Genomic DNA, 27,558 nt, shown 5'->3' on the forward strand with positions numbered 1-27,558 from the left:
TATCCCAGACAGACTAACACACAAACAGATCTGCAAATCGCAACAGAAACAGATTTTAAAATCTCAAACACACAAGTATTCTTACATGTAATACAAATATGATTAGCCCCTATCGTACTAAAACGGTCTCTGAAAGCTTTCCAAGGACTTCATTGAAAGTGCTTAGTGAAGTTTACTTGATCACGGTCCAGTTTTAAACCTGACTAAAGCTGCTGCAACAACTAATTAGTAAAATCAATAATTATCGATAATAAAATTCATTTGCAACGAATACCATTATCGATTAGTGGGGATACACAGCCCTAATTCAATGGAGGGCACAGAACAATGTCTTGATATTATATATTAGTCTTTATTGGTCTCTCTTGCACACGTTCGGTCTCTCTCGCAGACACATTCAGAGCTATATTTGTTGTTTATTAATTATAATTTTGAAATTTTGCCCAACAAATTGATTATTGAAATGACCCTAAATTGCAGCACTACACCTGATTCAAGTATATTCCACTAAATTAGCATACATTTCTAAACTGTGATAGCATCTTTTATAGTGGCTTTTTAGAGTCTTTATGACTTCCTGTCTATATTGACTGTCTCCACTCTCCATCATAAATTAAATTTTAATGACTCTCCAACCATGATGTCACACAGGCAAATATAGGAAATATTACTGGCAGCATATTCAAACAAGTTGAATCACATTTATGCTCTTTTCAAGAAAATATGCAGTCTAATTAATGCCAGATAATGCCAGCAGACACTAAAAAAAAAAAAAAGTTCTCAGTTATCAAATTATTGTACTTACAAACAGTGATCTGGCCTGATGATGATCTGTTTATTCAGAGAGGTGTGTACGACTACGACAGATGCACTGCAAAGAGATGCTTGTTTGCACAGCAGCAAAAATACAAAGCCATTTGCAAACACACAACAAATAGAAAGATGATATGAACATGAGGAAGGGCTTTCTCTACAGACACTCAAATAATCAAGAAGCCTATGAAAACTATATCTCAGCATCACATGAGGACACTCACACACACAAGAAAGCTGAGATGAGACATTCATGAGAGTAAATAATGTGGGAGTTTCTAGGAGACAAATCTGCTGCCACAGTAGTCTTCACCAAAACATCAAAGATCTGTGTGGAAAATATTCCAACAGACAGAAACACACGCTTCATGAATAACTGTACTGAACAGATAATTTAAAAATCAGGCTACCTTTATTGATGTCTTTGAAACAAGTCTCTCACAAATGCTGCATTTTCTGCTCAGAAATACAGTACTAATAGTCACATAATCCTTCAAACTTTCAAGTTTTTTTTCAACTTTTAAAATCCTTCAAATTTACATAATCCTTCAAATTTTCTTTAAAGTTTTAAAATTTTAAGACATTTATTTTAATTATTTGATAGACAGAAAATTCAAAAGAACAGCATTTTTTTTAAAGCTGAAGATCTTACCATTATATATTTTTACTGTCACTTTTAAATAATTTATTGCTGAATTACGGACCCCAAACCTCTGACTGGCATAACATGATTGTGTAGTGTTTATCTCTGCTTTTATCAGAGATATTTTTATTTTTTTTTAGAATTGGATATTTTTATTTTATTGTTATAAAAATATAACAATATTATAACATATGTTGTTAATCATTCAGAACTCCTTTAATCGTATACTGTATGCTAACTCATGACCGATGATGCTGTACTCAATTCTGAGCAAAACTCAAAATGGATATAAATGTCTTGCACTTTACATTATAATTTGCTGGTCCTTTTTAAAATGGCTACTTTTAAGTTTTAGTGTTTTTATCATTAAAATACCTGCCATCTACGACTTATAAGCCATAACATAAAAATAATTATCGACTTAACAAGTCTCAGTTTTAATCCCATTTCAATGATGCAAGGGTATACAGGCAGAACTCAACAACTAAAGTTACCACCGAACAGCTGTCTGGCGCTGAGGACAGATATTTAGCTGCCTGGATACTTCACATAATACTAAATTACACTCGCTGGAATGCAATACGAGAATCCCATGGACCGGAGCTCCCAGACAGGCCTCAGGATGATCAGCTAACAGCCACTGCTGTTATAAACACCCCTTCCAAATAGTTGACGCTAGTCACAAGGACAAAAAAGCTATGGGAAAAATTTTATCAGACAGTAGTTTGATAGAGGAGTTCAACTAACAGACACACAAACACACATGCTTGACAGCTGCTGGAACAGTCAACACACACATGCAAACCAGACCAATAAAGAAGAGATTCTCGCACCTGTCACGAACACACACAGTCTGTCAACACAAGTGCTAAGTGAGGACTTTTAATTTTGGGAGGGGGCCGTACTGATGCTTCTGGCTTAATGCAGTCTCGTCTGCACCTCTGACAGTTCATGGCCATTAACATCAGCACTGACTGACAGCTATGCCAACTTCGTAAACAGAAAGAATGCCGAATGTAGTGGGTGGTGTGTACACACCCCAGTGCCAAATGACAAGATGACAGACACATGTTCTTAACTAACATGATTTAGTCTTAACCCAAATGTCCAAATTAAGCCATATGCATTGTATGCATTTTCTAGATGAGCAATTCCATGCAAATGTCAACACTGCCTTGAAAAGTTTTTAACAAAATCATTTCTACATTTTGTGTGTAACCAAGTACTTAAAGTACTTTAAAAACATTGACAGAGACATTCTTAAGTGTTTTTAAACAATTACATTTGATTTAACAAAGTCACACCAGTGCCAATTTCTCATCTGTCACATCCATAACAGAGAGATGCCACATCCATAACAAAGCTTTTCCCTCAAAAATGCAAAAATGTCAAATAAAATAAAACCAATCACATTTGTTCTATAGTGAGCCTACTCTTTTACTTTTGATTAGCATTATTTAATTTGGTTTGTGCAGATTTAATTCACAGAATTTCTAAAAAGCACTTTTTATACTGTATGAATACTGTATAACTCACATACTTTTTTCAGCATCCATAATGCATGATTATATTCCTCATTTATAAAAATGTTTACAGATTGATATTTTTCTCTGTGAATTTATGTTTTGAATTTTTACTTTAAATGTCACATCCACGCTGGAATTACTCATATTTAGTGTGCAAGCATTAGTCATGCAAGAAAATATCAATACAAGTAAATACCTCAATGCATCTTTTTGGCAATAATCTGTGGAAATTTACTTAATCGTTTACATCTGAAACCTGTGCTAATCTAAAGATGACAGTTTTGTTACCTCTAAGTATAAAATGTGAGAGGAGCATTGCTAAACTGTGAATGCTAGCATTGCAATTTTCAATTTTAATTAACTACCATCAATGGAGGATGAAAGAATTATATCATCTCTGGCTGCAGTGGGAGTCATTTTAGCCTCCACTTTAAAGAAGGCACTAGTAAGGAGTGAAGCAAGTTTTATTTTCGCAAAATAAGAAAAACACACAGAATCTGAAAAAGCTTAACATAAAAAAAAACATCTGCTCTGATGAGGAATGATATTTAAGTGAATGTGTAAATTCTGCAAGTGTGTATACATGCTGGACAATTTGGCCTAAAATCAAAATTCTGATTAATTAAACATTTAATATTGTTTGCCCTCAGAGTTTGCTGACAAATTTTGTACAGCAAATGTGCTCACATATTACAAGTGAGAGATTTCTGAATGAATGGTGCATTACCTGATTTCAAAATAATTGAAGGAAACACAAACTATTTACTATCTATGATTATTTATTGAACATCATCATGGAACAACTGGAATTAAAACACACATTGCCTAACATTCGCTTTTTAAAAAAAAATATATATATATATATATATATAACTTGCACTTTTGGAAACAAAATAAGCTATTTTTCAATGTTTCAATGCCAATCTCTTATAAACAAAATAACCTTTAAAAATAATTTAAATCCTGTAAATAATATTTTAAACAGTGCATTTCTTGCATCTTCTGTAAATAAATATTTTAATGTAAATAACCATTTTGATGTAATGGATAATATGCAGTCCCAAGGAATCTCTGGCGAAGATTTTAATCATCGACAAACTAATGCAAAGTATGGCTCAAGAATGGATCCTACTGGTCCTGCTTGAGCAGAGATCAGATGTGGCTACAAAGTGAACACAGAAGTATAAATCAGCCTCAACCTTTAACAGAGCAGGCTCACGTGACTACACACGTAATTGAAAAAAATCATCCTGGAAAAATTAGATAATTTATAGGTTCTGGAAGTCGATTTTGATTACTTATCTCCCAGCCCTACCGTATATGTCCTACCTTTCAATAACAAAATAAATTCACAACAAAACATGATAGTGATGGGAAAACCGCAGTTAAGCTAAAACAGCATCTGATCATGGCGAAGTGGAAATATTTGCACAAGCTCTGCGATTCAGCATTCAAGTCCCATCACTTTTTTTTAAACGGTACTTTATATGAAAGCTTGCTTTAAATCAGAAGATTTCAAGTATAAACCAATGAAAACTGTGCTAGTATTGATTTTACAATGTTTGATATATTTTATTTCATTTGATGGAAACTATATATTCTAAACAGTGTAATTCTAAATAGTGGCGTTACACTCACTGATTGGACTGCATTTTCTGTTGACTGGTTCATTAATTAAAAACTTGTATACTGTGAAGTTCTAAGATATAATGCAATATATAGTCCTATTACATTTAAAGTATTGTAAAATATCATACTAAACCGCTGCAGCATATTGTATCACCAGAAAATTGCCAATACACAGCACTAGCTGCTGGCATACATTAAAGTGTGCCGTAAAGCATTTTCAATCAAGGCTTAAACTAAGTAGACATCTTAGAGGCATGTCTTAAGAAGGGTGATGTTATTCTAAAAGCATTATAATAATCTCTGGTTATTTCCATGGCTAGTTGTTGAAAGACAAACCATAGAGGAAGTCATTATGTCAGAGATCAAAGTCTTTCTAGGGCTCCCCCACAGTACATTTTCCTATAAACCCTGTGCGTTTCATCACATGTCAGAATTTCACAGGTGACACCGTCACATGTGCTCAGTGGATATGATTACAAGCATTTAACATTCAACAAATACCTCAAGAAACTGAAAGCAAAACATAGAAGACTGCCTTTTTCAGAAGTGAAAATGCCCTGAAATCTCTGAAAGACCCACTATAAAAATTCCAGAGTCCTATTAAATGAACATTTCATTTAGCAAGACTGCATATTTGTGATGTACCACATTTTTTGAATTACATAAGTGAACTCAACACACATATTTGATATGGTCCAGTGAATATATGAAAATCTATTAAGTCACACTATCCTAAGGCTGTGTTGCGTAAAGCATGTTATCTGTTCTTTCTGCTGCTGGGATGGACACCGTTGAAAGAGCAGAAGCCATCTGAGGGGCAAAGGTCATCTCTATTCTCAAAATAGCTGTTCAGTTCAACATTTGCATGAATAATGTCTGGACTGAACAGAGCGAATGTGGAAAATCAAACAAACTGAGCTAGGCGAGTCAATAACAACTTTATGGACCAGTAAAAATATTTCATCGTTATGCACATCATACACAGTACAAAGCTCTATATCCCTGAAGCCACAAGACTGCACAGAAAAAAAGAATAACTGATATGATCATTCTGTTCTTATATTTAACATATATGACATAAATAAATATGAACCAAGTCATATCTACTAAAAAAACATATTAGGGGTGAGGATTGAGGAACCACAAATTGGTTATTATTTACAGTAGAAGTTGTATTTGTTATAGTGCTGGGCGATATGCAGGCCCACACGAAATCTGCGCGTGCAGAAATCCGCAGATTTTCAGTCCATCATTTAGTCTATTTATTTAGTTGTGAGTAAATGTGTGTAAATTTATATTTATTCGGTTTTTAGTAATATGTCAGTAATATTACTGACTAATATGAAAACGCTCATATGATTTACTTACAATACAGTTTAAGAAAAATAATTTCTGTCTTTTAGTAGATTTATGGTAGATTATATGAATGACTTGTTTTGTTTACCAAATAAATGGATCTAATAGAATTTGAATTGTAAACATTAACAAGTTACATTTTTTATCAAGTTATTTTTTATATAACATATTAAGTTTTTAGTTACGATACACTGAAAGCCATTACGCATAAATCCACAAATTTTTCACAATATTCTGAGCAGAAATAGCCAAAAATATCTGGAGATTCTGTCTGGCCCTAGTGATATATTGAACAATAACAATATATATTTCAATATAAGTTGTTAATGCCTCAAGATGTAAAAGAGTAAACCGAGAATGGCTGAAGGCACAAAAATTAGAGGGTCAATTAAATAACATTTTTTCGAACAAAACATTTTTGGCAGCCAAAAACTCGGTACACCTCTAATATCAACACACTTTTAAGATTCCCATTGTTGCACATTTCTGTTGCGTGATTGGGTCTTAGATCAATATAGAGTAAAAAAGTCCAGAGCTTATGATTGTTAATGACATAAATTTTATTGCGATTCGATAAAATATTGTTTATCGGCCCAACCCTAATTTGTTATATAATTTAATGATTTATTTGTAAAATATTGGACTCAATAAATTACCTTATTAGCTTTCTTTTGCAAATGCAGAACATCATAAATTACTCTATTTCCTGCACTGCTATTCTAGAGAAATAGGCTGACAATCCCTTTAATGAACACTTACTAACCAATATTTAGATGGGTTTTTTTTTTAAATATAATGCTTAACTGTAATTGTTAAGTGTACTTAAATAAAGTACACATATATAAATACACAAGTATGGCACGATTTCTGTCGAAATACGTTAGGTGGAAGAAATGAATCATAAGGTTATTTTCTGACCTTCTAGCAGTGAATCAGTCTGAGAAGTACCTGACTCACTTTACATAAATGAATGGCAAACTATTTTATTCTTTTAGCATTATTAAAAATAACTGCGTGATGTGCTACATTTTGTAACAGTGCTGAGAGCATTTAACGCAATGGTGATTGGATTTTTAATGTTATTCTACACAGGGGTGGACTTTACTAATAAGTGAGGTTAAGGATGCACATATATAAATTTTTTGGCGGATATAACTCTTCAGACTTGGATGCCGATAGCTAATGTATATAGGCAGCAAACAGCAAACTTCATAAAAGATTGAACTGCTCTTATGAACTGAATAGTCTACACTCAAAGCAAAAAGCAATAATTTCAAAATTGCAAGGTGATTATATAGACCTATTTTCACGATTTCACGTAAATCAGCATGCACAAACAAAATTATTTCCTTTTCTTTATAGCAAATTAACATGCAACTTGACTGTTGCATAAAAATAAATAGGTTAAATAACAAATTGGGAATGAATTAACAAGCAAGTTCAATATATTTTAAACAAAATGAAAATGAAAGAGCTAAGGACTAAAACCAGCTCAAATGTTCTTGAATAAAAAATGTTACAGTGATGTGCATGTGTACAAATATGTCATGTCCGAAAAAGCCTCTTTTTTTTAAAGGTGTTTTAACAGTTCAGAGCCACCGTACAAGCGAAAAGCTAGATACAGATTGTATTACTTCAGAAAAATTGGCATAGATTCATCCTAATTAGAGTTTTAGATTCTTTTGAACACATGTAGCTGCTGCTTGTCAATCAGACAACGCTTCAATGTCATTCTTTCATTGCTTAGGGCCCTGGAAAAACAGTGCCAACAATGCCAAGAAGCCTATATTAATCATTCTGAAGCTATTTTATAATTTTTCTATCATGTGTTGTAAAATTTGTCTAAAACCATTAAAATGTTGACATTATTATTTCTTTTCTAAATCCACGGGTCCCATGAATAGTGGAACAATCCTTCCATATCATACTGCACATGCAAATATTAAAATCTAATCACAAATCGTAAGTATGGCTAATTAACTGTACATAGTTTGTGAGCTTGTTTTTTATTTGTAAATATATTGTATTGAGATTTTAAGTTTAAGAAGGTTCCACTTTAAATATATATATTTTTAAAAATTATCTAGAGAGAAAACAAATATCTTTTTTGTTTCAATGCTAGGGCCCTATACATGGAATTGCTCAGGGCCCCCAAATCATCAAGTCCGCCCCTGATTCTACTCAAATTATTTTTTTTAGGAAAACATGCTAACAGAATAGTTAGTAAAACAGGTAAAGAACACGAATTAAAACATAGATTCCTTCTCCTCCCATCCCTGTAAGAGTGCACATAAACACTAGATTAACGTTGGCTCATGTGACTCACCTGTTCGATGAAAATCAGCCGCGTCTATCCATGATGTCAACGTCAAAGCTCAAGAGTCCACGTTCAACTTTAACTAGTATTTTAACACAGTCCATGGCTCGAGTAGTCAGCTTACTTATTTTATATACAACATTATACAGTAGACAATGAACGAGCGAAATGTACCCTATGCAGTAAGCACGTTAATTATATCAACCAGGAAAGGCTTCCTCTTACTCAGCGCGATTATTCCAGAGCATCGATTAAAACTACCAACACAAACAAAACAACGGCTTCACGAGCAGCACGAAAGCAAACAATACTCCTTCTTAAATATCGAAATTCAGCGTTACAAACTGCGACTTTAAAGCGCGAAAGCAGCGGGAACACAGTGATGCTGTGGTGAAGTGAGACTCCATCATGATGTTTGCTGTGTTTCGTCACTCATTCCAGCATCCTCTCTTCTTCATCTGCACCTTGCTCGGTTCACTTCAGCTTCCAAATTAACGCGAAGCGTACGGTAGCAAAGAACTAAACAGCGGTTTACTCATGACGCTAAAGCAAGCTAGTGGTCTTCCGCTAGTGTTTAAAAAAAAGCATGCGCTCAGCTTTTGGCCCGCGCCTACAAACAACCTCCCTCAACCCCACCGAGAGCAGCGACCATACTCTCACTCACGCGCGCTGCAAGTGTGACTCGGTGACGTAGGACGTGATTCACAGTGCACGAGCTGCCGGGAGCGCGCGCGATACTTGAATGACGGTGTTGACATGTGATGTAGAACGTTTATTATGTTTTATATAATTGCAAGGATGGTTATGTTTAATATCAAACAAACGTTGTCTGCCTTATTGGATGTGGATTGTAAGTTTGTTTATATAGGCATGTATATAGGCATACGATTGTGTTGGGCCTAGTTTCCATATTTTTGCTTAAGTCAATGAATTGCAAAACTGGTTTCAATTAAATGAAAACATTTAGATTACTTTAAAGGCTGTGTAAGTTAATATCAATATACATATATACACACAATGATATTAATACACACACCATAGTAGATGTGAAGTGCTGGGCAAAGCCTAATGGATGGATTTCAACACAGTGCCAGTAATATCAGGTGTCTGTGGCAAAACCTGAATCCTGTTTCTTACTTCACTCAGAAAGAAAGGAGGAGAGGGCTCGGTGGCAAAGTTGGTGTTGAATTAAAATACACCATATTTATTTTATAACTGCATGTATTTTATTCATTCATTCATTTTTTTCGGCTTAGTCCCTTTATTAATCTGGAGTCGCCACAGCGGATTGAACCGCCAATTTATCACATGTTTTACACAGCGAATGCCCTTCCAGCCGTAACCCATCACTGGGAAACCCTCTCATTCACACACATATAATACGGACAATTTCAGTTTACCCAATTCACCTGTCACGCATGTCTTTGGACTTGTGGGGGAAACCGGAGCACCCGGAGGAAACCTACGCAAACAAGGGGAGAACATGCAAACTCCACACAGAAATGCCAACTGACCCAGCTTAGGCTCGAACCAGCGACCTTCTTACAGTGAAGCGACAGCACTACCTTCTGCATCACCGCGTCGTCAGTCATACATGCATTTTATTTTATTTTTAAAATTATTATTTCTTCAGAAGACCATTTAAAAGGTTTTAAGCTGAAGCCGTGGTCCTTAATGAAAAAAAATTATAATAAATAACAGGCTGAACAGAATCAAAACCTGTGGCTCACAAGTTGATGTCTTGAATGGCCTGCTGGTGAAAAAAATATACAGAATTTTTTGGCTTTTTTGAGTGAAATGTCCCTTTGAAAATGTCTCTGGTGGCATTTAGATAGTGAACGTCTCCAAAGAAATACTTCACCCAAAATGTCAAATTCATCTGTTTGACTTACTTTGTTCTGTTAAACACAACATTAGTTATTACTGTATATATTGTGTTTGTTTCTTTTTGTTCAATTTTTGGTTCAACAGAAGGAAAAAACTCTTAAAGGTTTGGAAGCACTTGATGGCAGGTAAATGGTAAGTTAAATAATTAAGGGAAATTATCCCTTTAAACCCTACAATTTATACACTGTGATGGCATTAAGATCTTCCTTAATTGACAACCAATGAAGTCCTTCTGCTAAATTTTCTTTTTTAGTAATTTGATTTAAAAACATAACAATATGGAAGAAAAGATCTGCTACTTTTACAGTACATCACTATTTTATACCGTGCAAGCATGCGTGCGTGCTTGTGGGTGTATTTGTAGTTTCTGTTAATTTGTGTGCCAGTCAGGATCACCATGCTGAAGATTTCCAGTGTACTTGTGCACACTTGACTCACCAAATTTACTACACCATTCAGTTTTCCTTCTACCTTGATAGACTATGGGAAACTCTCAGCTCTAGCTGTTAAAATTTAATCTGCTGAATAACCTTAGAGATTTCAGCCTTTAAAAAATGTAGACTGTAGAAGTATAAAACTGGCAACTTCTTCAGCAACAAAATCTTTTGTGCTTTTTGTCCTGCCAAAAATCTATAACAGTGCTTCAGTAGGGCTGCACAATGAGAATGAGAGAGCTATAGAATGATATACTTTGATGATATTTTAAGAAAAAAATCACTAAATATATAAATATGTCATTTTAATTTAAATTTTAAGAACTTTTTCTTTTGAAAAAGCTTCTGTAGTCTTTACATTCACACAGATTCATTTGATGGAAGAAAAAACATATGACTATTCTTTGGTGAGGGAAAAAACAAAACTGAGTTCTTGAAGGTATAGTTTGTGCAAAAATGGAACATTTGCTCACCATTTACTGAACCTAAACTGATTCCAAACTTTTGTCAGTTTTTTGCTATTGAGCAATAAAGAATACATTTTCAAGAATGTTGGAAACCAGTAGCCATCATCCAAAGGAAATACTACGGAATCCCTTGACTATCGCTCTCAGTATTCTTCAAAATGTCTTTTTACTCAAGAAAGAAACTCAAACTAAATGAAAATTTTCATTTTTATCTTCATTTTTTGAAATGTCCCTTTAGGGTGAAATGTCCACATTTACAAATTGTTGAAGCCAAATAGGGTTGCCACAGTAGACAATTAATGAAAAGTACATTTTAACTAACTGCAGGTAGATAAAAGCACAAAAACTCTTTTTAACTAAACTGAGAAAAATAATGACACCAAAGTCATGTGTTACACTGCTTTACAGCTAAAAGTGAAGTTGCTTCATAAATTTAAAGATTCTGGTGAATTCAGGTCAGGTGGGATATTTTCCTTGGCCATCCCAAATGGCAAAAAGTCTCCCAATTTATTTAAAATCTGGTTAAGCTGTAAGTTGCTACAGGCTTTTATTTCAGTGTGATGATGAGGATTTTTATTTTTTGCACTCCTTCTTTGATCTTTCTTTCACAGCAAATAAACAGTTTGGTGTGGCTAAGCATATTTTCCCCAACCATCAAACTGATGCCATTAAAGAAGTACTGCCATTCCAGAACAGAAGCATATGGTCAGCTTTGCTTAAAGATTACCACAATGAAATGTTTCACCTATTAACTTAAAGGGATAGTTCACGCAAAATGTAAAAGTTTACTTTCAAACATTTATAACTTTTTTTCTGTTGAACACAAAAGAAGATATTTTGAAGAAAGCTGAACACCTGTAACCATACACTTCCATAGAAAAAACAAGTGTTATGGAAGTCAATGGTTACGTTTCTTCAAAATACATTTTATCTTATTTTTTAAATTTTTTTATTTTAGCCCTCATGTTCAGCAACTGGGGAAATAATTGCAAGTTATTTTAGGCTTCTATTTTATAATCAAATTTTGTCTTCCTTTTGATGCCAAAAGAAGCGTGTTTCTGCAACTTTTATGTGTGTATTGGACTATGGCAATGTTATTATATGCATGCATCTTTGCATGCTTTAGACACTGTTTACCATGGTGCACTGAGGTTTATGACAAATCTAAAATCCCTCAGTCATCATCGTGTGTTGTACACTCGGGTAGGATGGTCTGCTTTGTCCACTTGTAGGCTCAAGCATTGTCAGATCTTTGTTTATAAATCTATTCTGGGTTTACTCCCTTCATATCTCCAAACTTACATTTGTTAAAGAAAAAAACTGTCTCTAACTACAGGCTTTAGTCTCAGGAAATCTTTTTATTGTCTGTACCACTGGTGCTGAAATGGGAAAAAAGTTTAAATGAAGTATTAAATATGCAGCACCTTTTACAAGGAATAACCTCCAAAGTTTCAGTTTAAAGAGTTGGTTTCACTACATGCTTTTAAAAAGATTTTAAATGATTTCAAGTTTAAAACTTTGGCCTGTAGATGTTCTGAATAGTTTTTAATTGTTGTTGTATGCAGGGGTGGATCTAGTGATTTGGGGGCCCTAAGCAGTTTTAGCCAAAGGGCCCAACAGTCCTAAAATGCACCCTTTGTAATTATTTTTAATATATTTATTTTGCAGGGTTTTTTTTATATCACTAGATCTCCTTTTTCAATTTTTTCCTAATGGAATCTACACATTTTAAGTGATTTGTTTGAATTAATTAATAAATGGAAAATAATATATTTTTTTTTAACTGAATCTTTACCTGACTTGATTGCTAAACTGCTCCATGATTCTGAGTATAACACAAATTTGCGTTGATGTTATAATTACATTAAAATTTAATTTGTTAGACCCTCGCCATACAAAATATGATAGAAAACGATGTCGTGTATAAATTTATTCTAGGTATTTACTAGGGGCCCCCAAATTTCCTGAGGCCCTAAGCGGCTTGCCTCTTTTGCTTATTGGGAAAATCTGCCTGATTGTATGTGTGTTTTGATGGAAGAATGATGTTACCTGTTATTTGTTTGTTTGTTTGTTTGTTAAACCCATGTGAACTGTATATACAGCCTAATCTTGGCCAGGATGCACTTGCAAAAGAGATTTTTACCCTCAATGTGCTTTTTCTGGTTTTGGGTACTTAACGTAAACTAGAAAAATAAACAGGCAGACTTTAACTAAAATTAATTAAGACTGAAATGATGAGCTGAATTATGATACTATTGTTTTCTGTAAAGCCACTTTATATCTTAAATTAAAGCTGTATTATTTATGAACTTGCGAAATCAACACTGTTATTTCACCATTTACCCCAGCTTTGAAACTATCTACACCCTATAAATTAGTGTTAAATATTTAAATGTGACTTAACATCTAAATTTCACCTTCGATTTTTATAAATAAACACCAGATGGCGCCATAGAACTACTTCACAGACTCGCTCTAAGCGCCACTGCTGAGGGCGCCATCATTGCACAGTTGTGTTTTGCACACATAACGGGAGCCATTGTCCCGTTTATGCTAAATTAATAACATATGAACCAACATGTGGGAGATCTCCCACACATTTAACAAAAGCAGAAGTGATGAATGGCAAACAAACTGTCCTGCTGACTTCATTCATGTTGAGGTCAAAGGGCACAAAGTTCAGATGCTTTAGACGGCAGGACACCTCAGAAAATTATTTATGTATTGCCTACGACTATAATCAAACGAGTTTGAAACCTCAGACTCATCAGCACCTGCAAAAGCTTGACTCACAGAAAAACAACATGCACATGTAAACACCGTTTTCCACGAAGATTTGTGCAATGTTGTGAGTTCACATACACAACAGTTTTGTTTTGAAATTCAAAGCATAGTTTTTGACTCATGCCATCCGGCCCAGTGCCCTCGATTTCATGTTTATGCGCACGAGAGGGAGAGAGAGACAGAGATAAAAAGAAAGTGAGAGAGCTCTGGTTTTCATTGAGCTTGGCATTTTTCCACAGACAAAAAGATTTACAGGCCAAAGAAACAGATGGATGAACGTAGTACAGAGTAGGAGGAGAGAAAAAAGAGAGAGAGTTCAGGTTCACACTGCGTCTTTAGATGTTTTTCACAGCCCATGTGTACAGTAAGTGGAGGTGAGTGAGTGTCTGTGCGTCCATGCTGTTAATGGATTGCTAATTAAGGACTTCTCAGGTGAAGCCAGGAAAAGTAGGAGAGGAAATGGAGGATCGGAGTGCCAGGTAAGAGGAGAAGGTAGAAATGGTTTATCAAAAAGAGAGCAGATGAAGGGGGGGAAAAGACAACTTAAGGAGGGGCAGAGGAAAAAGAAAGGTATGTGGCTGCCTCATATATTGTGAGAGGGAATACGGAGAGAGAAGCAGGAGAGATCATAAGAGAATAGAGAGTCTGGTAAGAATTTCAACACCAATTAAAAGAAAAAGCAAAAGGAATGAAAGGGTGATTCTGTCAGTACGACTGCTCTGTTAGTGTAACTCTATCTGCTCTGAGCCGTAACATACAGTAATGACTTCCCAGTGATGGGGCTACTACTTTCTACACACACACACAAACACACACACTTCTAATGAGCACTCCGGGGCTTATACACAATACTGAGACTACTGTGAGTTATTTAAAGAGAAGAGCGATCAGACGGAATCAGCTTTGATCCAGATTTGCGCTTTGGGGACTGTTGTCTTCATATTTATAAGTATGATATTTTACACTTTTGATTTCTTTGACATATAAAAAGTTGATTTGATAGCGCTGATGTGTTTACGTGAAGGTTTTTTTTTCTGCATATCTTTTGTGCAGTGTTCATTAGTGCTGTGTTTTCTTGATGAAATGAAGGATGTCTCTTAGGATGTCCTACAGAGGATTGAAATCTTTGTGAGAGATTGATTAAATTTTAAATGCAGTCTTCAGTCACTCGTGCTCATTCTGAGAAGTTTTAGTTGGTGAAGGAAAAACTTTATATGTCTGAGTGCATTCTGGGTGAGATCTTGAACTTTAAAAAGGCACCTGTTGAATGAATGTTACAGATCCGTCAACGTCCGTTCTGTGAGCCATGCAGCTGCTCGCTCAACTGTTCTTCTTGACTGCGACGCTTCACCTTGGTGTCGTCATGGTAAGTGGCTTACTGTTGATATGGTGAGAACATGTTGCTAGTGTGCTTGTATTTTTAAAACTGTAATGAGAAATGATTAGGAAAAGCAACTTTAAAATAATGGCAATTTGAAATGAACATTATGGTATTAAGTTAATGAAATCTTAAAACATGAATTAAAAGGATTGTACACCAAAAAAAGAGAACTCTGTCCTTGTTTACTCTTCGTTTCAAAGTTATTTGACTTTATTTTTTCTGGTTAAGAAAAATGGGGATATTTTGAAGAAAGCTGGAAACATTAATCAATTACTTACTGTATGCAGAACTTGTTTTTTTCTATATGGACCTCATCTCATAATACTATGGAATCTTCTTTTGTGTGAAACAGAAGAAAGAAAGTTATAAAGATTTGGAACAATTATAGGGAGAGTGAATCATGAGTAAATTTTCCTTTTGGGTGAACTGCCCCTGTCAGAAATTAGAAATTAATTCAAGGTTTTTATTTTACTGTTATATTATAACTGCTGTAGTGGAATTACATACATTATAAAGGTGATTTAAATTACTTATAGAATTATTTTTTTTCATCAAATTATTGAATTTACATTAAATCAACAGGTTAATTCTATAACCTAAAAAATTCAGTTGAGACAGCGAAGACTTAATTTTTTCAGTGATTTTATTAACACACTACAGCTGTGTTTTTGAATTAGTGTTTTGTGAACCTGCTGGCAGAGGTGTAAAGTAACAATTTACAAAAACTCCAAGTACTTTAACTCAGTAGTTTTAAAATTGTGTACTTTTTTACTTCCCCTTGAGTGCATATTAGTGCAGTATCGGCACTTTTACCCCAATACTTTCTTTCAACCTGCAGTCACTACTTTTTTTTTTTTTTTTTTTTTTGCTGTCTATGGGGATTAGGGTTACTGATTACTGGTTAATTACTAGGGTTAATCTGATTACTGTTGCATCATAATAAACTTCCTCAAGACATGGGCAATTTATAATTGCAGCAAACTGTTTGGAAGTGTAATAGTGTCCAGGAAGATGTCCAAAACCTTTACATGCAATGACCCAGAGACTGTTTAGATGTATGTCACTGATGAGAAGATGACGGATGTTTACTGTATGATGACCGGAATGGCCTTAAACACCCAGCAGGCACAAGACGTCAACATGATGTCAGATTGGTATTGTACCCACAACTTCATGGGGATGTTGCACTTTGTTTGGAAATGAAAATTGGGTTGACATCAGAACCCAAGGTCAGGCCAACTTAAAATGTTCAATGGTTAACCTAAAATCAACCAAATATCAATGTCTAATGATGTTACAGCTTGACGTTGTGACGTTACCACTATGGCGTCTATCAGATGTTGGATTTTGGTTGCCATACCTGAAAATAAATCTTAGTATTTGACGTCAGTATGACATTGGTTTAAGATGTTGGTTCGATGTTGGATTTTGGTTTCTAACACAGCCTAAAATCAACCAAATATCAACGTAATTTGACGTCGTTATTGGACATCAACATAGACTTGTCCTTAGCTAGACATTGAACTTCGTCACCTGACATCACAACCTAAATATAACCTAATATTAACAACTTATGATGTTATGTGTCTGCTATAACTAAAAACACTAAAGAATGTTACGTTTACACACAAATTAGATGTAAATGCATCAGCTTTTTACAGCGTAATACTCTACTTAGGTCTACTTTTTACTCATACTTTGAGTACTAGTCACATCATATACTTTTACTCTACTTTCACTGCATTTTTAGACAAGTAATGGTGTTTTTACTTAAGTATGATTTTTCAGTACTCTTTCCATCACTGTCTGAATCAACTGTTAAAATAAATCAACTTGTTAAATGAACAATTCAGCAATTCGCTCATAAAATCTGTCAACGATTACCATCTACTGGCACTTAAATGTGGCATTACTGTGATTTGATTTAACAGAAAAAATATTATATAGAATACTATTTGTACAAAAGACTTCAAGTACAAAAGAGATAGGTAATGTTCCCAGTGAGTGCAAAAAGTGAAAGCAGGACTCTTTCACACTTACTGTGCTTTAATGGTTAACAGACTACATAAATGTGCACATTTTGCTCTTCTACATGTCTTTCTCCCACTCCCTTTAAAGATATTCTTGCACACATGCTGTCGCAATATGCCTCCCATCCATCAAGTCCTAAAATGCTCAATAACTCTGCCAAGATCAAGAAAAGGGAAAAAAATTGAGACAATTGAAAAATGATTAACAACTGGTTGTTTACCATAAAAGCAGTCAATTGAACAGACAGCATATAACTAAGAATTTCCCTTTATTGCTTGCCAGATAGGCCAGGACTGGGTGCTTCAGGCCCTACCTTGCTTGCAGAAGTTTATGATAAAAGATTTTATCAATAGGTGGTACAGTATTTGATGTTAAAGTGTTAGTTCACCCCCCAAAAAAATTAAGTTATGCTATTAATTAATCACCCTCATGTCATTACAAACATCTTGATTCAGACCTTTGTATTTTGGTTCCAAGCAGCTAATCAAGCTCTTTCTAGGTATACTAGAAACATCCAGGGAGGTGTGTTGAAGTAAGTTGGAGCTAAACTATGCAGTACACCAGCCCTCAGGACTGAGTTTGGACACCTCTGCCTTATATGGTTCAATCATTACATTATCAAGCTATAAGAAAACTTTTGTGCGGACAAAAAACAAGAATAAAAAGGTTTATTCAACAGTTTTTTTCCTCAGTGTCAGTATAGGGTGCATATTCACAAAAGCATGTATGCTCAAAGTAGTCAAATAAATCAATGCGCATCCAAAGTAATACACATAACATGCATGCCCTAAACTGACACTGTGGAGATGAAACTGTTGAATAAAGTAGTTTTTTTTTTCATTTTATATTTGCAGAAAAGTATTCTCATAACTTGATAATTATCAGATTAAACCACTTAGTAAATAATAACATGATTTTTAATTTTGGGTGAACTAACCCTTTAATACATTCATTGATTGATATTTAGGAGTCGTTCTAGACAAGTACTTTTCATGCAGACTAAAAAGTTTAACTTCATTTAATTTGAGACAGGACACTCAGGACATAACATGCTAAAATACTTCAATTCATTCAATCACTCACTCACTCACTCACTCACTCAACTCACTCATAGTATAGACATTAATGTTACCAAAAATAATGTTTACAAAAATTTTTGGACATTCATCTATAAATTCTGGAGGGATTTCAATACCCTTTGAAAAAAGTTAGGTCTCTTTTCACTATATAAATGTTTCTTGAGCAGCTAATCAGCATATTAGAAGGACTTAAACTGCAATATTTCATAATATCACTGCATATTGGCTCCAATAAATACAGACGTAATAATACACTTCAGGCTCATATCAAACATCTGACAAGACTGTGTTTATCTTGAAAAATCCTTCTAGGACATGCACATGCAGTGAACACCTGAAAAGTAATGATATAAGAGACACACTATGTGACAAAACATGCAAATGACCATGTTGTATGTTTACTCTGTAAGGGTGGAAGAGCTCAGCGTAAACAGCGGCAGGCTGAAGAGAAGTTAAGGCCATATTTAGGCAGAGTAGACCCAGGTGAGCCTGAATTATTCCACTCTATTCTTAAGTAATGACTTTGTTCTTCATTTATTAAGTATAAAAAGCTGCATCTTCCTTTTTCACTATTAAACTCTCTATATATATTCTTATGTGTCTTTGTCTTCTCTTCAGAATCCCTGTGCCAGTTGTTGAAATGTCACAGTCCTATCGGTTCCTGGTGCCAAGTAGTGAAGGAGGAGGGAGTTCTCACCCCTAAATGTGTGTGTCCAAGTACCTGCCCACGGTAAGACAAACACACACACACACACACACACACACACACACACACACACACACACACACACCAACAAATGAATAACAATTTTCCTAAGACACCTGAGCTGATTTCAGAGCGAAGCTTCTTACTGTACAGTGAGCCAGCGGCATGAACAGCACAGCTCAGAGCTCAGTGTCATGATTAAGAACAGAATAATGACGTAACACGCTCTTTACGGCCCGCAGACTCCTTGGAATCAAACCAGCAGCCCAGATATTTAACTACTGTTATATTCGCTCTGTGCACTTTAATGCAGATAAAGGCCACATGCAGAAAAGATGTGTTTGAAGACTGAAAAATGCTGATGCAGTTCAAAAATGTTACATTGAAACATACTTCCTTGAAAGGCATTGATTTTTTTACTCAAACATTTTAATATACAGTATAGCTAGATTTACTATATTCTACACCAATTGGTGATCCATTACCGTACCAAATATTATTATATAAATAGTTTAAAAAAATCTCAATCTAAAATACAAAAACATATTAATATTACTGAACTTGAATGGCATAAGCATAACAATGGAACCCATAACTGACCATTTTTATTTCTATAGGTCTCTTATAATGGTTTCATTACAGTATTTCACTTCTCATAATCTTTGTGGTCGATTATCATGCAAAACATATTATTATAAGCAAGGGTGTAGCCAGTAATTTTGGGCCATATGCAGAAAAATGTTCAGTGGGCCTGGGCCCATAAAGTGAAGACGGGTTACTGGAGACCTGCAAAAGTGAAGAGTGGGGTTGGGAGGGAATGTTGGCCTTTACTCCCGCACTCTGTCCCGCTTTTCCCCCATGTGGCATTACTGTGTGGAGTTTGCTTGTTTCCATGTGTTGGTGTGGGTTTTCCCCCAGAGTCCAGAGACATGCACTTTAGGTGAATTGAATAAACTAAAATGGCTGTAGTGTATGTATGTTAATGAGAGTGTATGGGTGTTTCCCAGTACTGGGTTGTAGCTGGAGGGGCATCCGCTGTGTAGACATGGATAAGTTGGTAGTTCATTCCACTGTGGTGACCCTTGATTAATAAAGAGACTAAGCCGAAAGGAATATGAATGAATAGATGTTAAAGTTACCATTTTCTTTTCGAAATTTCTCTTTTCATAGTTTCATGCCAATAACTCACACTTTGTGTTTGGCAGTTTTTTTTCTCTACTAGGCCTATTTTTATCTCTACAAGGGAATTGTGTGTCTTTGTTTTCTTTTTTCTAGTGTTTGTGCATGATGGCATCTGCCTAATTTGGCATCTGCTTTCATAAACTGACAGATGAATTCATGCCAGAGTATGACATAGCCAGCGTGGCCTGTGATGTCAACATCAAACGATATTAGGAGGAGCATTTTCTCTCATTGCAAAAGAAAAGGAATAAAACGGCTATTTTTACACATTTATATATACAGTAATTACCTGCTGTCCCTAATTCAGAACATGAGCACTTGGTGATGTGTGTATGTGTTGTTTTGTTTGCTGCAGGCAGAGGGCACCAGTGTGCAGCGTTTTGGGAAAGACGTACAGCAACGAGTGTCTTCTCCACAAAGAGGCCTGCCGCAAAAAACGACGCATTGGCAAGGCACATAATGGAGCTTGTCTCGGTATAAAGACAAATACCCACTTACACGAGCATCCACCAGTAATGCGTAAGCTAATAAACTGTGATTTTCTTTCAGTAAGTGAGACTGGATGCTCTGAGGAAGAGTTCGGGCAGTTCCCATACCGTCTGCTGGACTGGTTCTTACTCCTCAGCCGAATGGGAGAGAGATACACACCAGCAGCACCATCACAAAGCTGCCTCTCACACACACAGCGAATGCAGCTCGCACAGGTGACACAAACACACAAAACTCACCACAGTAACTTAGATGCAGGAATATTCACTTGTACACACTATCACACGTGCAGTACACACTTGTATAACCATCTTTGGGGGAATCTTCGATATTAGATGTAATGATGTTTATAAACACTAGTCCTAGACAGTCCTCACAGAAACCACATCAAACCATTTATATATACTGCATTCTTTATAAAATTTTTTCTCTCATTTGGACCCACAATATGTCCCCATAAGGTCATACAGTTCTTAATATTAACTATACTTGAAGGCACATTTGTCTCCACAATGTAGAGAATTCTAGGTGCACGCACACATTTGTTCTTATGTTGCAGTGGAGACTCTGATAAACAGTATTTCTACTGTATATTCTATCACCCAACATTACCCCTAAACCCAACCATTGCGGGAAATAATCTGCATATTTAAAAACTAAGTCATCCTATACGAGTAATAAGCATGTATATAAGTGAATACGTACATTGAAGTCCACACGGTGACACAATTATTGTTTAATCTGTGTGCATTCAGGTTCAAGTCCCCACAAGGATATAAAAACAAAATATTAACACACACTACTCAACTACTTTCTTATAGATTGTTTGCCATTTTGAGGTTCTGGTGACATGCGAAATTCAGATGGAGGGCTGGAAGTAAAAAAAAAACTGAATAGGAGGGATTACTATGTGGTTCAAAAACATTTTTTATTATAAATTACTATAGTTTTTTCCACCATGCGGATATCTTCCAGACATCACAAAATAGCAGATGAAAGCATACTCTACGCATAGTCTACATTATTATTTATTTATTCATGTCAGGGGTCCTCCACAATAATAACCAACATGGGCTTAAAACATAGCCCTATATATACGTTTCTGGAGATCACTAATTATGTAGCCAGAGCCAGGGAGGAATGGTTCCAGACAGCAGGTAACACAAAAACACAATCCAAAAAAATAAAATAAACAAGTAAATAACAGGGTGAGAATGTGCTAAAATCTTAAAACCTGGTAAAAATCAGACGAGGGCTTTTCTTTTTGTGAATTGCGGTTTGGTTTAGAGAAGGTGGTGGGCGGGTTAATAGGTACTTTTCAAAATACTATTGGTTGGGTTTAGAGAAGGGGGAGGGTGGGGGCATTGGTCGGTTGGTCAGTCAGTGAGTTAAGGTTGATTTTTTCCTCCTGCGTCGAGTGCACACGTATGCTCCGGCGTAGCCTACACATGGATGCATAGCCCTCGCCGTGGCCGTGGCGACGCTGACGAACACTTCTCAAAAATTGTAACTACACATCGCAACATTCAATGCTTCTTTACATATAGACATTCATGTTATAGTTGTTTATTCTGCCAAAACACCAGTAAAGACTTGGATTATTGTTAAACAAGACGGAGAATTCATTGCACTGGTTGCACTGCAGAGTACGTTATTTTTATTCTTCTGGATTTGTATAAATGTGGAGGTGTTTGTATCTGATTTTTATATTACACATTAACATATTTATACACAGGCCTGTATATAATCTTTATTGGTTTTGTCAAACAAATTATCGCGTTTGCATAGCATTCTCATTATGCCCTATTTAAACAATTATGAAAAACACAAAAAATAAACATTTTGATGTTCTGATAGTGATTCCTATGTAGAAAAATCACTTCCTGCCCTCCATCTGCCCTTTTATCATTGAACACATGTGAAACCAGCCTATGATATTCTGTTATTATGTTACATTGTATATATTATGTGTATGTTTAGTGCATTGAATGTGATTGTGTTGGTTTAAGAATAACTCTTGAAAAGTTTCAAACCTATTTCAGAAACAGCAAATATGATTTTCTACTTAATATTATTTCTAATCAGTCACCAAATTGAGCGCCTATAGACCATTTCAATGTGGTGATGTCATTGGCCCATGAACATTTCCTGATTTTTATCAAACTATTTCATAACCGTAATAAGCGACAATTAAATCATAACTTCATGTTAAAACAGCTATCATAAAATTATCAATTTGTGGCTCTATTTGGATTCTCAAAAGCTTAAGGATTAAAAATTTTAATAATTTTTTTATATTTTTAATATAAAAAATGTGAAACGGGAAATACGTTGGGACCTTTGACAAAATGATCTCTCAAAATGATCTATATATAAATGAATGAATAAATAAATAAATAAATAAAATAAAACTTCCTCTTTTTTATAAAGTTATAAATTTGTAACAAAAGTCCCGATCTTTTGTCTGCTTTACTTTTTCAGAGGAGGTTTGTTCTGCTGGATCGTAACAGGGATGGAAAGTTAAGCAGGAGGGATCTGAGAAAGCTGCACTATAAGCGGATGCCGCTGGAGCACTGCGCTCAAAGATTTTTCCAGTAACCCCACACAAAGATAACGACACACACAATCACATCGCCACTGTGATTTTTTTGTAATGCTTTCTCCTGTCTGACCTTCTCTGTATTTGCATAATATTCCCGCAAACCCTCCCCAGCATCCGTCTGATTATAGTACACATGCCTTCAGGATGTCACCCACTCCTCTCTCTCATCCTCTTTCAATCTCTCGCTCGTTCTCTCCATCACTCACTCTCATTCATAGCTCTGAATGCTTATTGCCTTCCTACTGTTCTAATGTGAGTAGTGTCCTTTACGGCTGATGGCTTCGGAGAGAGAGACATAGAGGGATGAAGAAATCAAAAACACGAAAGCGAAGCAGTCCACTTGTAGATTTCAACAACACACTTATGTGTGTGCGCAGGTCATGTGACAAGAACCAGAATAAGAAGGTGACCCTGAGGGAGTGGACATCCTGTCTGGTGAAGCGGTCAGAGCGCTGGTTTCAGGATTTCATGTGTAAGTCAATATTTGTTTCTGAATATGAGCTTCTCATGTGTAAGCATGTGCAAACACACACACACACACACACACACACACACACACACACACATATCACTGTGTTCCTATTTTGTTTCTCTGCTACAGCCATGAAGATGGGCTCTCCAAAGCTGTGTCCGGTTCAAGACAACAATCTCTGAATTTATGTGTATATGTCTGTATATTTGGGTGGAAATGTCATTTGAAGACATGATGGAACATAATCCTGATCTAGTCCACTGCTGATTATGAACATCTAATTTTTTAAAAAATATTTAAATCGTATACATTTAATTGGATGATATAACATCCATGTGGTATTTGGGGAAAAAAGTGCCTTTATTTAATTGCTTACAAGATGTAAACAGTAATATTTGACATAGTTTTACAATTTAACATATCTGTTTTCTATTAATTTTTTTTATATTAATTCAGGCGACACGGTGGCTCAGTGGTTAGTAATGTCGCCTCACAGCAAGAAGGTCGCTACTTTGAGACTCAGCTGGGTCATTTGGCATTTCTGTTTGGAGTTTGCATGTTCTCCCCGTGTTCGCGTGGGTTTCCTCCAGGTGCTCCAGTTTCCCCCACAGTCCAGGCTAAATTAGCCGTAGTGTATGTGTGTGCATGTGAGAGTGCATGGGTGTTTCCCAATACTGGGTTAGAGGTGGAAGGGCATTCGCAGTGTAAAACATTTACTGGATAAATTGGTGATTCATTTCACTTTGGGACCTCTGATAATTAAAGGGACTAAGCCGAATGAAAATGAATGAATGAATTTTTATTCAATTAAAAAACAATTTTAAAGTCTTTGGTCCAGTCTAATGTCCAGTCTAATTTCATGCTCCTGTAATATCTTCTAATTTCACCAAGGTTTTTTTGTAAACAATTATTTTTCAGAATTGTTTGATTATAAAGTTCAAAGCAACAGAATAGAAACCCTCAATAACCTTATAAATGTCTTTACTGTCACCTTTTCCCAGTTTAAAGTATTCTAGTTAAAGTATTAACTCATTAACCCCCTTTACTTTAAAGATAATACATGTACTGTAATAATTAGGTAACTTACAGTTAATTATTCTGACCTAAAACATCAAGAAAAATCTCTTATGACTTAATAAATTAAGTTAAAACACAGTTAACTTATTTAAATAAAAATTACTTAAATTGACAAAAAAAAAAGCCTGGCTTAAGCCTGGTTTATTCACCTTATTCTCCGCCGACGAGCGGGCGCTGGCATTTGAATCTTTTTGTCTCGCGACTTCCGGTCTCATTCACTTCCATTCATTTTTTGACGTTAAAAACTGCTCATTACGCTGCTTGATGTTGCAATTTGATATTTTCTTATTATATTATTCTACTTGGTCTGTGTAGTCATGCAAATATTTGTTTGTAGAGCAAGTAGTTTGACCATTTTCTGTTTATTAGTCCTAGTCATTTCTCCCATAGGCGACTGAATCGGAAGTTCTAAGACAATCGCGAAAACAGGCGCACTTCCGCATTTTAGAATAAGGTCAATACTTCTGCGTAGAGTGATCGCCGTGACTCACGGCGCATACCTTGCACGTACTCGTCCATTATACTTCTGTGTGCTGTTTGTGTTGCTCTGCAATAACACTTCCAAAACACTAGCTGGCAGTAGGTTTTTATGTTCTTCTGTGTCGAGTTTCTTCACTGGTGTTTTGTCTTTTCTGAATGCTACCTTAATGAAGAAGTAGCTAAAGCTAACTCATTCAGAGGTGGGAACCGGCAGACGTGCAACATTTTTATTCATAAGGTAATCACAAAACAAAAGTTTCCCTCTGGAGCTACTTTACGGGACTTCACACTTGTAAAACACCCGCTCCAACGGGTTCGCGCAGCTCTCACCCCCACCCATAGTCACCAAGTTGACCAATAACAGAGCTTGTGCTACGTGTCATTGTAATGTGTAGTAATATTTTTTGAGGGGTGAGCATCGGCCTCAGCCACAGCGAGGGGTATGTGACCACGCAAAGGCTGCGCCAGAGCGCGAACACAGTAAAATGAACCGACTTCTGTTCTCACACAGCGGATGCCCTTCCAGCTAGGCCTCTCACAATAATCAATATAACACTTATCACACAGCACATGGTCATGACGTCAATAATTTTTGGTGATGCAATATATATCGCCCATACATAAAAAACAATTGAGGCAACATTTTAGCTGATTGTGCAACATTTCTATCTCTGTTGGAGGTATCAGTGTCAGTATAGTTAAAAAAAATACTATAGTATTTACTATAACTTACCATAGTATATTAATTTGTGTGTTTAAGAACTGAAAATAGATCTGGTGGCAGATATTGCAGCCTCTGTTACTTTTTAAATTGCACTTTTTGTTATCATTAATTACTATTTATTTGTTAAGGATATACATTTTCACATTCTGATTCCAATGCCTGATATTATTGATTATATAATGAGTGGCATAAAAATCTGGTCTTGAAATGACAATAATATCGTTTGTCGCAATATATTTTGGTGCATAATATCGTACAACAAAAAATAGAAGTCATGACATGCCTACTTCAAGCCACAATCCAGTAAAGACCATACACACTCATTTACACACACACACTCATAAACTACGCCCAATTTAGTTTATTCAATTCACCCTTAGTGCATGTCTTTGGACTGTGGTGGAAACTGGAGGAAATCGATGACATAAAAACGTGTTGTCATAACAATCTCAGAACAAAGCTCATTTTTATTTCCCCCCCAAAAAAATGTTGGGGGACGAACTTAAAAAAAGAGAAAATGTGGGTTTTAGTAGTTGCTTCAACCTGACTGTATTTAAAGCAGGATAAAAAATGAAACATAATAAAAGTTTAAATATCTCTGTTGCCTTTTGTGGTGCTTGTGTGTGTGTGTGTTATGACTCAGTGCTGCAATCTAGTTAACAAAAACTGCTTTTTGAGGGACAGCGGGTATGTATCATGGATCACACAAGCAATTACTGCAGAGAGGGACAGAGAGAGAGAGAGAGATTGGGCTATAACCTTAAACAGAGGGATGGAGAGCAGATTAATTGAGGGGTGGTGTTTAATAGGAGAGAGATGGAGAGAGAGATGGATGGCCCATGAGAGAGATAAAAGACTACGTGAGCAGGGATGAGAGGAATAGATAATATGGCAGAGAGAGACGGAGAAAGAGAAGGACACCGAAAGAGAGAGAATCTCGTAATGCACTTGCAGAATGGCACGGGGAGGGGGACAAGTTACAGTAAACCATAGCAAATGGAGGAGAGAAAATAGATTGAAGCATGAAAAATGGATCAGAAAGAGAGAGAGAGAGAGAGAGAGAGACGGTGGGGGGAAGGGTGTGAGAGAAAGAGATGGAGTTGCAGAAGGGTGTGATAAAGGGTGGGAAGAGATTGTTGGATGCAGGAAAGTAACTAAATGGCATCCCACCGCAAAGTAACTTCCCCTTCCAGTACATCATCGATGTCTTCCACTTTTCCAAACCCTAAACGCTTCCAATCATTTCTGCCAAGTGTGAAAAATTGATTCCCATCGTTTGAAAACAAGCGCATCGAGTTTTCCGTGTATATATGACCCCAGGAAGTGCGGCAGAATAATCAGATCTCGTTACATTTGTAGCTTTTAAAGTGGGTTTGGTTTCCTGTAGCTGTAGAGCAGTCAAGAATCATCTCATCTGGCAGACGCTCCTGCATTGTTTTGGTTTATGGTGCGGTTTAGTATCTGTCATCGTGGTGCGTG

At 35.8% G+C, this 27,558-nt stretch overlaps 2 protein-coding genes across 13 annotated transcripts in view; one reads left to right on the forward strand and one right to left on the reverse strand.

Annotated features, from left to right (window-relative positions):
• Positions 1–8,997, reverse strand: part of ccser2a (coiled-coil serine-rich protein 2a) — a 69,314-nt gene extending 60,317 nt beyond the window's left edge. For all 9 annotated transcript variants that reach the window (XR_015513417.1, XM_087290596.1, XM_087290601.1 and 6 more), the window contains exon 1: positions 8,294–8,997. The gene's annotated coding sequence lies outside the window, so the exon portion shown is untranslated. The remainder of the gene's footprint in view (positions 1–8,293) is intronic.
• A 5,074-nt stretch (positions 8,998–14,071) lies between these two features.
• sparcl2 (SPARC-like 2) lies at positions 14,072–26,678 on the forward strand. 4 transcript variants are annotated; one of them, XM_087290606.1, is made up of 9 exons: positions 14,072–14,230; positions 15,137–15,222; positions 18,758–18,830; positions 18,966–19,077; positions 20,591–20,709; positions 20,785–20,939; positions 23,206–23,318; positions 23,704–23,798; positions 23,928–26,678. In XM_087290606.1, exons 2-9 carry the CDS (start codon positions 15,163–15,165, stop codon positions 23,978–23,980), a joined length of 780 nt encoding a protein of 259 aa, XP_087146732.1. In that variant the 5' UTR covers positions 14,072–14,230; positions 15,137–15,162; the 3' UTR covers positions 23,981–26,678. The 4 variants fall into 4 exon arrangements, with proteins under 4 accessions (XP_087146732.1, XP_087146734.1, XP_087146730.1 ...); XM_087290608.1 differs by having other exon boundaries at positions 14,198–14,335; XM_087290604.1 differs by lacking the exon at positions 14,072–14,230 and adding an exon at positions 14,318–14,504.
• The last annotated feature ends 880 nt before the right edge of the window (positions 26,679–27,558 follow it).

The sequence above is a fragment of the Danio rerio genome, chromosome 17, assembly GCF_052040795.2.
Source record: "Danio rerio strain M-AB ecotype USA chromosome 17, GRCz13ab, whole genome shotgun sequence".
NCBI lineage: Eukaryota > Metazoa > Chordata > Actinopteri > Cypriniformes > Danionidae > Danio > Danio rerio.

Coding starts and splice junctions, on each gene's coding strand:
- sparcl2 (XM_087290606.1), top strand. CDS start 15,163: ATGCAGCTGCTCGCTCAACTGTTCTTCTTGACTGCGACGCTTCACCTT. Junction 20,710..20,784: donor ACATAATGGAGCTTGTCTCG/GTATAAAGACAA, acceptor ATTTTCTTTCAG/TAAGTGAGACTGGATGCTCT. Junction 20,940..23,205: donor AGCGAATGCAGCTCGCACAG/GTGACACAAACA, acceptor TTACTTTTTCAG/AGGAGGTTTGTTCTGCTGGA.